General features: G+C 41.1%; 1 protein-coding gene across 3 annotated transcripts in view; it reads left to right on the top strand.

Moving 5' to 3' along the window:
- LOC124872537 (nucleus accumbens-associated protein 2) overlaps nucleotides 1–14,147 on the top strand; it is a 45,655-nt gene that overhangs the window by 24,815 nt on the left and 6,693 nt on the right. The window contains exons 1-6 of one of the 3 annotated variants that reach the window (XM_047372662.1): nucleotides 5,690–6,036; nucleotides 7,107–7,281; nucleotides 7,359–8,129; nucleotides 11,454–11,630; nucleotides 13,698–13,803; nucleotides 14,042–14,139. In XM_047372662.1, the coding sequence (XP_047228618.1) occupies nucleotides 7,170–7,281; nucleotides 7,359–8,129; nucleotides 11,454–11,630; nucleotides 13,698–13,803; nucleotides 14,042–14,139 (1,264 nt within the window). In that variant the 5' untranslated portion in view covers nucleotides 5,690–6,036; nucleotides 7,107–7,169. Of the gene's footprint in view, nucleotides 1–5,689; nucleotides 6,037–6,335; nucleotides 7,282–7,358; nucleotides 8,130–11,453; nucleotides 11,631–13,697; nucleotides 13,804–14,041; nucleotides 14,140–14,147 lie in introns of those variants that run through there. The other 2 variants (XM_047372659.1, XM_047372660.1) reach the window with 2 other exon arrangements.

Below are 14,147 nucleotides of genomic sequence, written 5' to 3'. Positions count from 1 at the left end.
TTCTTGGTTCTAGGGGCTAGTGTGTGTGAATGGGGTGCTATCATGAAATGCGCTGGCGAGAACCAAGCAAAAAACATTTTTAATTACACTTAATCATCATTTAACAAGGGGGTTAACAATATTTTCAGACAGAGCCAGAATAGTTTGGATTTTTTCTGTTTTAATAAATTAAATCATCATTTGACATCCGCTTTTTGTTTTTGCCAAGGTTATTTGCTGAGGTCACTCTTTTATAGTATTGTGTGCCATGAAAATATGAGTTGGCATCTTTCTTACAGCTTGGACTTTTGAAAACCAATCAAATCGTCTCTTTGTTCGACAGAGGAACTGGTGGCACACCTAGTTACCTTAACACATTATCTAAAGTATAATCCTACAATCTAACTGCATGCTCCAGACGAAACAAGGATAACTGTGTAATTGAGATTAGAGTCCATTCAGCTGTAAAAACAGTCGGGGCAGAAAAACATAATTTAATTAAAGCAACGTGATAATTGTAGTAATATAAAACTCTGCCTGACCATTGCTTTTTCTTTTTAAAATTAAATGTATAGACATATTGTAAACACTCTGTTTTTTTAAATGATAATATTCTTCTATAGGTTTAAACTGAAAGTCAGTCTTTTTCTCCTCCTCAGACACAAGATGAGCCCACATCGTCAGTGCATATAATTGGTGCATATTGAGTGAATGCAAGTGGAGACACAGCAGACAATGTTCAGCCCACAACAAATCATTTCATAGTTGTCTGTTTGTTACGTAACTGTATGAATAATAGGAATTAATTTTTCTTTTTTTCAAGAAAAAGCAGATTTGTTTTGTTTTTTTTCCCAGCTTTGTGGAGACAACTTCACCCAGCAGAGTCTATAGACAGTTACACTATAAGCAATGGCATGAAACCTCTCTCTTTCTCTCTCCCTCCCGACATCCCATAATAATACTCAGACAGACTCAGGCAGACAGTCGCTCGTTACCGATTGGTAGAACTGTTGCCAGGGAGCGTTGCCGTCTCAACGTGGATAGAATCTGTTGTCTGGTACACTTTAGACATGTGAACAACTGCAGGATCTGAATATTTATAACAAGGGGACTGTTCATATTGATTGTATAGACACAACATAAGCGAGAGCAGAAGGCTGTGCTATTGTTCGGGCTGACATGAAACTTTTCACGCAGTTTGCTCTTTGCATCGGTTCTTACATTTGAAATTAGGCATTATTTGATGCTATCTCTTTTCTGTGCCTTTATAAGTAATATTGCTGAAGTTGAGTTTATTTGTTCTATTCATTGTGTGAAATCCACTTTACTTTAAGAGATAACTCACTTGAATTATTCCAAATAGCCCAAAAGGACTCTAACTAAAGTAAGTTTGTACTTAACCCTTACCCTTTTGTCATTTATGCAGCTACAGTAGAACTGGTAATTAACATCTGCAGTGTATTTGTGATCGTGCATGTGTTTGTTTCCCATCTGCAGGATTCTCTGGTCTTTGTATTATTCAGAAAAGGGTGGTCCTGCTGCTACTCTTAATAACACTGTGCTTAGGTATGAGTCCTTGATTAAAAATGGATGCAACACATTTTGAAGAAAGCAGACAAAACGCAATTACGATGGCATTTAAGTCTCACATCTAAAACTCCCCAAAAAAAACATCCACACACACAGAGTGCCAGAAGTCACAGTCAGGCATATAATGATGTTTATAAAAACATGACTTGGTATGCGAGAAAGTTTGAGATGGAAAGGCAAACTCTCCCAGCGGGAAAGAGGGACACAAGTTTTGCAGTGGGGCGCACACATTTGTGGGTGCTCTCGCAGCACCCTGTTTATATATTATATATATATATATATATATATATATATATATATATAATATATATATATATGATTTATTGTTTAACCAGGGTTGTCTAAGGTCTATATTCATTGCAGGCAGCTGTGGGTTAGAATTTGAATGTGGATATTTGTGTGTAAGTGTGCGCCTTACTATTTTCTTTTGCACATTTTCCTCTATAATGCATGTGTCCCTGTTTCAAATTCATTCATGCATACATTTACATAAATATGTAGCTATGTGTCTGTGTATATGTGCTATGTAGCACTCCACTGTCCTGTCTGCCTGACTCAACATATTCTACGCTCACTCTCCTTTGCTCTTTCTCTCTCCTCCCTCCCTCTTCCTCTGTTCCCTCTCTGCTCCCCCCCCTTTCCAATCCCTCCCTCCATCCCATCCCTCCGCTCTGCCTGGCTGGCACGTACATGCATGTCTGTGGACTCTGTACTGTGCTTGCTGCTGTGGCACGCGCTAACCTCACTGCAATGCAGCCCTGTATGCATTAATTGGCAGAGAGACAGTGGGTACGTGGTATGCAGGATGGGAAGGGTAGGAAAAAAGGGAGGGGGTCTGGGGGGGAGAGCAAGAGGCAATGTAAGGACACAATAGTAACAATAACCACTGGACAGACTGGTGGACAAGCAGTCTGACAGCGTCCCAGTGGGACAGACACACAGACAAACAGAATTTTTATTGCTGAGTGTGCATGGGGAGATTACCTGACTGTGTGTGTGTGTGTGTGTGTGCGTGTGTGGGAGTGGGTGAGCAGGGGACTGAGTTTATGTCTGTTTGCATTAGCGTGTTTGCGGATTTGTTTCTCTGGCGTTTTCACAGAGCTTTTTTTGTGTGCGCTCACTCATGTGTGCCTATATGTGGCGTGCAGATATCACACACTGCTGTGCCCAACCAAACTCACTGACTCACTGTATACAACCCTTGGCAATATCTTCACTTTCATGTTTCCGCTGCAGAGTAAGTTTGCTCAGTTTATATAGCAACTTTCTCCACCTGAGGTGAGACAGAGTGAAATGAGTGTGTCTTGACACTTTCAGGGGATGCGCTCAGGTGTGAAAGTGCTCTGCATCAGAATTTGTATTTATTTATTTACTTGTGTTAACATTTAATATTCAAAGGTAGAAAGATGGAATGAGATTGTGAAGGCCTAGCTTTTCATATTTGAAAAATATACAAATCTGAAAAGTGGAGGATTTATTGTAGTTCTGCCTATCTTAACTGAGGCTGGGCAAGGAGAGCATTAATCAAAGCAGAGCGGCCCTCTGGAGGAGCTGCAGAGATCCACGGCTAGGGTGGGAATATCTGTTGACAGGAAGACTAGTAGTCATCCACTCAATAAATCTGACCATTATGTAAGTGTAGCAAGAAAACAGCCATTGGTGAAAGAAGTCCCGTTTAAAGTGTGCCACAAGCCATGTAGGGGGCACAGCAAATGTGCAAGAACAGGCTCTGATCAGATGGGACCAAAATTAAACTTTCACATCTTATCAAATGTATCAAATGTTACATTTCTTTCATGTTACATTTACTTCACTTGTGGGACATTCACAACATTTATTTATTTAATGATGATTTTATTGTATTAATTTTGTCCAGTTTGACCCTCCATTCTTCATGCCTGTATAGGAGGTCATGTCAGAATTTGAATCAGGTGTTCTGGAGCAGACACACATCTAAAACCTGCAGGGAAGGGGTCTCTGAAGACCAGGGCTGTGAACCATTGAAGTACAGTTTTTAAATTGTGAAGGTGATGCCTTTTTGCACTTTTCTTCACCAAGTACAGTTCTCTTGCTAGGTGCATTTTTCTTTCATTTCAGCAACTTGAAACATAAAAGTAATGTCATTGTTCAAAGGAAACAATCACCTAATAAATGAGTAAAATACAACTATGTATATTTTGTTTATTCAGCTAAGATAGGCATGGTCTATTTGTTATTTTATTATTTCTTCATAATTATTCTTTTTACTTTAACTGGACTTTACTACAGCTGAAAACAGGGACCTAACTGGTCCTTCAAACAAAGAAATTGCCAAAAGACTAAATGAAGAAAACAAAAATGGGAGCGGGATGGGAGTGGGAGTCAATTTACCAGGAGTGGGATGGGACAGGATTTTTTTTTTGTTATTCTGGCCTGGGATTGGGATGGGACAAGACATTTTTCTGTGGGAGCGGGATGGGACAGGAGAGAAAATCGACTCCCGTGTCACCCTCTAATCCCTGGTACAAGTGGATAAAATGAGCTTCCTTTGTAGGGTGTCCAGGCTAGGCCTTATAAACAAGGTCAGGATCTCTGTCATCTGGAGGGAGCTTGCTGTAGAGCCACTGCTTCTCCGCTTGGAATGAAACCAATTGAGGTAGCTTGCGTATTTGATCTGGATACCTGCTGGCTGCTTCCCTGTGGAGGTTTTCCGGGTATGTCCCACTGGTAGGAGGCCCTGAGGCAGACCCATATTGCGCTGAGGGACTATAGCCCTTCATACCTGAGAGAGCCTCGGGATCCCCAAGGATGAGCTGGAAAGTGCCACCAGGGAGAGTGATGTCTGGTTTACCCCGTAACCCAATCTTGGATAAGCAAAAAACAATGGATAGATGTATATTTGGCAAGAGTTGAAAGCTGATTTTCACTAATCCTCTCTGTCAAATAAGTTAGAGCTGGACCTGTTTTCTGAAGAAGAATTTGCAAAAATTTCAGTGTATGGATATTGAGTCTTATAGTTGCAGTGTGAAATACTATGATAAAGTTATAGGGTATGAATACTTCAGCACGGTATTGTGTGTGTGTGTGTACACAAATACAATAATACATTTCTTAACTATTGATCACAGAACTTTGCATTTTTTAAACCTCCCACATAGATCTTTGTGGTACGCATCCTCTCCAGTATCTGCTGCAATTCTTGTAGCCATTGTCCTGTCACGGGCTGCATCATCCGTCTCCTCTCCTCTCTCATACACATCAAGCGACATTTATGGAGGCCCTTTTTTCTGTGCTGGCAAAAAAAAGTAACAGCAGAAGCGGAGAAATGCCACCTAAATAAGCAGAGCTACGAAAGCGGAGGTGTAAATTAATCATTTAATTTATCAATTCATGTGCAAAATAGGGCTCGTGTGGAGACAGTGCTTTGCTCTGGTTGTGTGTGGGTGTTTTGGCAAGAGATGTCCTGGCATGATTCAGAGAACATACACAACACTTGCTGAAAAGTAAAAACCTCTCTCTCTTTTCTTTTTTTTTTGTTCCCCGCTATTGTCTCAAAAAGTGGAAAGCACCTCTCTACAAACTTTTTTAGCCTTCCAGTTTAATAGTGCCTGGCTGTTTGAAGGAATGATGCATTCTCTCCAGACTTGCGTCAAACCGGCATTTCAAATGTTTCACTATTCCGTGTCTAATTAATTAACAGCGCGCACGACCTCTGCAAGCTTCTCTCATTTCTCTTTTGTCTGAGTCATTCCCCTCCCTTTTCTCTGTCGCACCATATAGACATCTGTGTCGAGGGGCATGTGGCAGAAGTTGCTTCAATCTAATTGTCTTTCCCTACTCGTATTGTCCTCAAATGACTTTCTCTCTGTCTCAACTCTCCCCTCCCTCCGTCGGACTTTCTCTCTGCCCAGTCGCTGTCTCGGTCTGTAACTGTAGCCTGTGTTTTTCTCTCCCTCCCACTCCCTGCGACGTATAGATACTGCATTGATCAGACACACGCGCACAGACACATGCACACACACTCACCGACCCAGCCTCCCACTTCTTTCATCATTGATTCTCCCTGCTCTTCTCCCTTCTCTCTCGCTCTATCTCCTCTATATTCTCTTGGTCCCCTCTGTACAGCAGCACTTGTTGAATTCAGCCCTCGGAGAATAGAAAGCAGGGAGAGATAACGATAAGGAGGCATTGAGACTGGGCTCGAGCAGACGGCGAGCAGAGAAAATGGGGTCTTGGAGGATATAAAGATAGGAGGCAGGAAGAGGAAAAGTCAGAGAAGCTTCTCTGAGACAGACACTTTAGGTGAAAGCGAGAGCTAGCCAGACGGAGGGGAAACATCAGAGTGCTCTCCTTTTCTGTCTGTAACTACTACTCATCTGTTCTGCTCCTGACTGTGCTTAAAGCAGAAGACTCAGAACTGTCTGGGCTAACAGTGAGTGGTATTTCTGCATGTTAGCAGGGGAAAAATTATGTACTGGTTTCCTCCAGGTGAGTGCTTAGGTGCCAGGTTACACAGTAATTTCCCTATGCAGCCTACACTGCCTCTGCCTGTGTATCCGTGTATGCATGCACACTTTTATGTAAGTAAGCCAGAGTGCATGTGTGCCTGTATGGAGTTCATGAAGTGGGAGAGAGAGAGAGAGAGAGGCTTTGTGTGTGTGTTTGTGTGTTAAAGAGGCGGTGACATTTTTCAGTTTGTATTCCTGGAAACTGCTCTGCAGCATTGCTCAATAATGAAACTACTGCGTATATGTATGTGTGTGTGTGTGTGTGTGTGGGTAGGTAGGTGGAGAGACAAAGACAATGATACAAGGTTCATGGAAGTAATGAAGGTGTATTCTTGGAGAATGTGGTGCGAAGGAATTCAAAGAAGTCTCAGTTAATGTGAAAATAAAATATCTGTCTACCCAAAGCTTAGAAAGAGAGCAAATGCTGACAAAGGTGTAGCATCAGCAAAACGAAGGAGAATCTATGAACTCTGACTTGAAAAACTGTCCGTACTCAGTGGGTTTTGTTGAGGCGAAAAAAAAGTTATTGTCAAAGCTATCTTCCTGGCCATCAAAGTCCAAGCTGCAGGAAAATTAGTTTTCATGCCTGACAAGCAATACGTGGAATGAGCCTCAGATTTCCAGGAATTAAGTCATGTCAAACAACATAGCCTTAAGAGGTTTCACAACATTTCTCCTACAGTAGGCATGGCACTGTGTACTTTTTTTTTATTTTGTCCTGTGGAGTGACTTGGCTCCTCCTTCTTCTCTCCTGTCTCAATCGCTCACCCACTGTCTTTGCATATCCATCTTTCTTTCACACTCCTCTCACTTCTCCCTCAACTGTATTCGTTTTCTCACTTAATTCCATCTCAGTGTTCAATCTTTGCATCCTCCTCTCAGTTGTTGCTTCTTTCAACTCTTTCTCTCCCTCCCTCTCCCTCTCTCTCTCTCTCCCTCTGTCTCTCCCTCTCTGGCAAATTTATTCATATTTCACACATTTTCTGCTTCTTTTTTTGCTAAAAGATGTCCTCCATACATTTTTTGGTTTTGCTTGTTTTGATTCTCCAGATGTCTTTCTTGGTGGAAGAGTGAAAGTCTGAAAGACCATCTTCCTCTCCCCCTTCGGCCAACATGTCCCAGCTGCTCCATGTGGAGATCCCGAATTTTGGAGCCACGGTCCTGGGCTCCCTCAATGAGCAGCGACTGCTGGGACATCACTGTGACGTATCCATACTGGTAAAAGGTGAGTAAGGTGGAGATTTTTTGTGATTTAATAAATGTTGCACAATTGTTTTTAACATCTTTCTTTGTCTGAACTAGGTCAAGCTTTTAAAGCCCACCGGGCGGTTTTGGCAGCCAGCAGCCTCTACTTTCGTGACCTCTTCAGCAGCTCAACCAAGACCCAGTTTGAACTGCCTTCCTCAGTCACACCTGCTTGCTTTGAGCAGATCCTCACATTCTGCTACACAGGGAAGCTAACAATGGCAGCGAGTGAACAGCTGGTTGTCATGTACACAGCTGGCTACCTCCAGATTCAACACATAGTTGAAAGAGGCATGGACCTAATGTTCAAGGCAAATTCACCTCACTGTGACTCACAAACGGCAGGTTCCTTAGAAGAAACAGGATCGGAGCCGCAGAGTCCTCTTAATAACAGTATCAGCCTATCGGTGGCCAGCATTTTGGGAACCCCAAGCTGGTCCACATCATCCCTAATCTTGCCACACCGTAAGATTAAATTAGAAGTGGGTGACCCAACACCAATTTCCACACCCTCAACGCAAACAAAGATTTCAACCTCAGAGCTGGGGAGTCGGCTGGTGAGAGCTATCTGCACTGCAGCCGGAGGGCCTCCTATTCCTGGTATGTCTGCTTTCCACTTTCAAGGAACCACTGGAGGTGGAGCAGGGGGTGGGGCGGGTGGAGGAACAGGTGCGGAAAGATCCAGCCCAGGAGAGTCGAGCCTTCCCACAACAGACAGCCCCACATCCTACCAGAATGATGATGAGGAGTTTGAGGAAGAGCCATATGACGGGATATCAGAGGAGACCTATAATCATATCTATGGACGTTCAGCTAACCCCTATGGGAGTGAGTACAACAGTATATCCTTCCAAGTCTTACTCTGCTTGCTATTACACATGTCCATTAGCAAAAATGTGTTTATATTTCTATAAGAGAAATGCACAGATCACAGATTATAGTGAGTGATTTTTATTCACCACTTTGTAAAGTTTAAAAAAAGCCTTTCTGATTTCTCTTTAAGAACGCTTCAGTTACAATAAAATCCTTTTTTTCTACTTTCTGCATAAATCAAAGCTTTAACTGTCCAAACAGTAAAATATTTATAATAAAATAAAGCAATGATTTTTCTCATAAACAGTCCAGTTACAGAGCTTTCTCTCTCTGCATCTATAAAAATCTCCAAAATCTCCAAATAAAGTAAGTCTTTCAGAAAATGGCATAGAGATATCTGTACAAAGAAGCACTAGTTACTATAAACATCAGTGATTTTCAAAAGACTGCCAGCAGTTCCTAATCCAGCATGTTCTGGGACAGAATTGAACTCTTAGGATAAAGCAAAGGGCCTTCTATGTGATATGTTCAGCTTCTTGTTATTTTGTCATCATCCATCCATCCATCCATCCATTTTCTATACTGCTTCTTCCATACAGCATGACATGGGGAGCTTGTGCCTATCTCCAGCAGTGTAAGGGGCGATAGGCGGGGTACACACTGGACAGGTCGGCAGTCCGTCGCAGGGCAACACACAGACACACAGGACAAACAACCATGCACACACCCATTCATACAAAGGGGCAATTTAGAGAGACCAATTAACTTAACAGTAATGTTTTTGGTATATGGGAGGAAGCTAGAGTACGCAGAGAGAACCCACGCATGCACAGGGAGAGCAACCCAGGACCTTCTTGGTGCATCAGTGCTAACAACTGCACCATTGTGCAGGCCCAGCTGAGATACCTTCAAAGAAAATACATTTTCCTTCCAGGTAGTTTATTCGACCTTTTATGCTTACGATTTCATTTCTAAACATCTTATTTATATTAAAAATAACTTTTCTTCCCACAATAACAACTTCCACACCAAAGAGTGCTGTTGTCAGCATGAATTGTTAGCAGATAGGTTTAGAGCATACTCTTATGCAAAAACAAATCCAGTTTATTTAGTTTCCAATGGCAGCTCACTGATCAGGACCGGTCCAACGTAAAATTGTCTGATTTTGGGCAACTAACCAATTTCTTGGTGCAAGAAGTCCTTAACACTCAAACATTTAGAAGTTTTATATTACAGTTCAGAATAAGTGCAATTGTTTCTCACCTGCCTTTGGCTCAGATATAGGATATTAATTTCATATGGGACTAATCTAACCTAACCAATCATGTAAGACTCGGAATGACTTGTAGAAAATAATTGTAGGGTTTCTCCAGATGTTTTGTGTGTGGGGTCTACAAAAGAAGAAAGAAAAGATACACATTGATTTTATTCCAGTTACATTGTCTAATCTTTCATAAATGATGTATCTTGCCCATCTTAGAAAAGCAGGATGTTGTGCCTCCAGAGTTTGTGTGGGTTCTCCCATTTTAAAGATAGCCTTATGGTGTTAGGATCGGAGTGCATTGTAACCAACAACCCAGTCCTTATTGCAGCTACACCGGCTGGTCACTTGGTAATGATTTTTTTACCTTAATTTCACATTGGTGCAGACGTCCCTATTTATGCAGGCATCCAATATGTTTAATTGTCTTTATATTCACCTACAGGAAGCAGTTATGTGAGATACTCTCAAACATGGCATATGCTGCACAATCTCTCCATTAGTCTTTTTCACTCTGAAAGTAAAAAGGCACGCCAGGGGGTTTGTTAAACTCTAGAGTTTCAGTAATTCATGAAATCACCTCTATCTGCAATCAGTCAGAGCACCGCAGGGTGACATTGTTGGATATTTGAGAACCTCGCACCTCTTTTCTGTGTGTGTGTGTGTGTGTGTGCAGGCAGACGTATCTTCACATACACAAAGGGAAAAATCAGCTTTTTTTCAGTGTCTGCATGTGTTTTGAAAAATGTGCATTCGTTACAGCTATTCTCTCCCAATTTGCGTTTGTGCTCATATGCCTGTGAGTCATCGCAGAGGTTAGGGGAAAAAATCTAGGGTGGAAGAAACCCAGCTGTTTTAGTGTTTTACAACTGGTTACTGATGCAGCATCATGACTTATCTTATCTCAGCAGCCTGGGTCATTCATTCAGGTGTGTTGTAAGAGACATGCATATAGCAGCTGCAGAGCAGTGGCTACACAGGAATGGACCCCAGGATAGATTAACACAAAGTAGCACATAATTGTAAAGTGGAATTCAGCCTCCCAGAATCAATACTATGGAAAGCCACCTTTTGCTACAATTACAGGTTAAAGTCTTTTGGGGCAGTAGTTTTGCATCAGATTCTCAATCTGATTTACTTCTGGACTTTGACTGGGCCAATCAAACACATTATTATACTTTGATATAAACCTTTCTATGGTGGTTCTGGCTGCATGTTTAGGGTTGTTATCCTGCTGAAAGGTGAACCTCTACCCCAGTTTTAAGTCTTTTGCAGGTTTTATTCCAGGATTGACCTGCGCTCAGCTCAATACATCTTCTCATCAATTCTTATCAACTTCTCTCTCCCTTCTGAAGAAAAACATCTCCACAGCCACCACTATGTTTTAACACGGGGACAGTGCACGGGTGATGTACTGTATTAGTTTTCCGTCACACATTTCATTTTGCATTTAGGCTAAAAGTCCCCTATGTCCTGTACATTGCTTGTGGCAAACTGCAAACGGGATGTCTTATGACTTTTTTTCGACAGCAGCTTTAACCTTGCCAGTCTGTCATTCATGCCAGATTTACACAACTGCAGCTTCTCCAGAGTTACATGGGGCTCTTAGATGTTTTTCTCATTATTGCCCATCTCATCCGCCCTATCAGTTTAAGTATACGGACATGTATTGGTAGATTTAAGCTGTTTACTCACTAACCTTCTCTAATAAACCTTTAAACAACAGCTGCATTTGTACTAAGATAATATTAGAAAACTGTGGACTCAAGCTGAAATTAGTTCAATTGGATGTCATACAGGGGTATTGAAGTAAAGGGGGTGAATCGGTTTTCTTTTTTTTTTTGTGAAAAATGTTAAATTGTAAATCATGTTCCTTCTAATTTGCAATTATGTACCACTTTATGTTCATCCAGAACAGATAATCCAAATGAAATACAGTGAAGTTCATGTTTTGAATACTTTGACAAAGCACTGTAGTACAGCACACTGTTGTAAGCCTACATCAACTGTTCAGTTGTGTTTCTGTTTATGTCTCAATTGTTGTTCCTGAAATATTTCTGTTTGTTTTATGTTATTAGTCCAGGACAAGTCAGAGATGGCAGCAATGCCATTGGCCTTGGAGAATCGCAACTGTGTGCTCATCCGCAGGGACCTGGTGGCATTGCCAGCAAGCCTCATAAGCCAGATAGGCTACCGCTGCCACCCTAAGCTCTACACTGAGGGAGACCCTGGCGAGAAGCTGGAATTGGTCGCTGGTAGGCATGCAAACACAAGCTTCTTGTCACACACAGTTTTAAAACATTGACATGCACAGCTAACATTAGGTTTGGAAAGCATTTACACTGTTACACCTAATTTGTATTTAAAATTCAATACTTCAAAATTGCATTTCACTGACTGAATTCACTGAAATTAATAAATTTAGGATGTTAGAGGGTTCCTTTAGAGTAGAAAAGAAACACGATTTGTGGATCCGAGTACAAACGGATCATGACTCAGAGAGCTTACCCCCACCAAGCTGTCAAAGGTCATTTTCTGGTCATTGTTGTATTTGTATTTATTTGAACAATTTGATTTAATTACAGATAGATGCCAACACATTTAAATTCAACTGTTCTAACTAATTGAGGACATTTTCACTAAAAAGCTGTCTGCACATGTTTACAAACGTCAGGAGAGGTTCACAAAAGCGTGGTAGACATCAGATTATCCAGATTGTTTGCAGTGGTGGGTTTAATTCATGCTGTGGACTTGAACTGCCTGAAAGGACTAAAACAGAGCTGCAGTATTCCTTTGTGGAGATTTAAGACTGTGGCAGATGGACAACCATCTCTGCAGATATCATCAATCAGAGCTTTATAGAAGGGTGACTGAGTGGAAGTCAGACTAAAGTAAAAAGCATATGACTGGCTGCGAGGAGTTTGCCAAATGGACCCTACAGAGCTCTGAAAATGTGAAGGGGATTTTTTTTTTCCCTTGCCGTTATGATGACACAAAAACTGAATAATGTTGCCTGACTGCCAGATATTGCTCTTAGCGATCAATTGAAGACTTTCCGAAAGGGCAGAGACCACTCAGGATGCAAGGAGCGTAGTGATAAGTAGATTTGTTTTTTTCTTTAGCATTGAATAGTTTCAAGCAAAAGAATTGAGCCCTGATTCTTTACTTGCTATTTCCTGGGTGACGCAGATGATTAGCAAGTTTTGGTTAGGTCCCCAAAAGTACAGGAGTTCAGAAAGTTATAACATGGTCAAAAAGATGGGTCTTTTTGACCCCATTTATCACTACAAATACAGCTTTAGTTCCTTGGGCATCATTAGCTACAGTCTTTTCACATTCTTCTTCGAAACTATGAACACCAATTTTCAAGTCTTCCAACAGATTTTTTATTGGATTTGGCTTCATTCTAACACTTCTTCATTCTAACACTGAATATGCTTTGATCTTATCCATTCTATTCTAGTTCTGGTCATGTGTTTTACGGGTTATTGTCTTGTTTTTTGGGGGGGTTTTTGTCCTGTCTTAAGTCTGTTTTGCAGCACCTAACAGGCTTTATTCCAGGATTGTCTTGTATTTAGTTCTATCCAGTTTTCAGTCATTTTAGCAGCTTAACTGTCACTGCTTACAGATAGCATCACCACTGCATGACGCTGCCACCACCATGTTTCACCATGGGGATGGGGTGTTCAGGGTAATGTGTTTTTCTCCACATGCAGCATTTTACATATAGCCCAGGAAGTGTTCCCTTGATGGTTTTCCTTCTTATAGCTTTCTTTCAGCAGTTGCTTTCTTGCCACTGTTCTAAAAAATAATTACTGAAGAGTTCTGAAAGCAATACATTTCACTGGATTTTACTGAGGGGTACCAAAATAAAGTGGGAGAGATGAGTAGAAATCCATGCCACACTTTTTTTTATTAGTAAAACATTTTGAAAACTTTTTTTATCCTCTTCACAATGTTGCATTATTTTGTTTTTAATCTCACATACAAATCCCAACAAATCACATTGAAATTATGTGGTTGCACTGTTGCAAAATGTGAAATGGCTCAAGAGATATGAATACTTTTCCAATGCACTATAAATGAGTATTGAAAAACCATTGTTGAACATTTATTTTAAGAGTATGTACTGAATTATTTTCCAGTCATTTCCTCATTTATTATGTTTGACTTGCTAATGATTGTTTGATTTCATTAAAGATATGAAATGTAGTAGTGACTAACAGATGAACTTGTACAAAAAGTGAAAAGCCACGAAAAAAGAAACTGATTCTGATTGAGGCATTGTTCTCAGGAAACTATTTTCTGTCTATGCTCCTCAGGAACCCAGGTGTTCATGACACGAGGCCAACTTATGAACTGCCATCTGTGCGCGGGTATCAAACACAAAGTGTTGCTTCGCCGCCTCTTAGCCACATTCTTTGATAGGTGAGTGTAAAGCAAAGCACAAGTAGGCAGTTATTGTTCAAATATTTGTATTCCTCTCTTAGATATGTGCTTGATTCCAGCACTGCTGCTGTTGTCACAAATCAACTTTCACACTCCATCTGTGATCATGTCGTGCAATACAGCTAGTTGAGTGTGTGCTTCTCTGTGTTCCCATGTGATTTACTGTATATGTTTGTTACTGATTCTGCCCCCTGGTGTTTACTTTGTATTCCTGTAGAAACACTCTAGCAAATAGCTGTGGGACAGGCATCCGCTCTTCTACAAGTGACCCAAGCAGAAAGCCCCTGGACAGCAGGGTCCTCAATGCTGTGAAACGTAGGTTT

The sequence above is a fragment of the Girardinichthys multiradiatus genome, chromosome 8 (genome assembly GCF_021462225.1).
Source record: "Girardinichthys multiradiatus isolate DD_20200921_A chromosome 8, DD_fGirMul_XY1, whole genome shotgun sequence".
NCBI lineage: Eukaryota > Metazoa > Chordata > Actinopteri > Cyprinodontiformes > Goodeidae > Girardinichthys > Girardinichthys multiradiatus.
The sequence above is the reverse complement of the archived record's forward strand: the minus strand, read 5'-3'. Positions and strand labels throughout refer to the sequence as shown.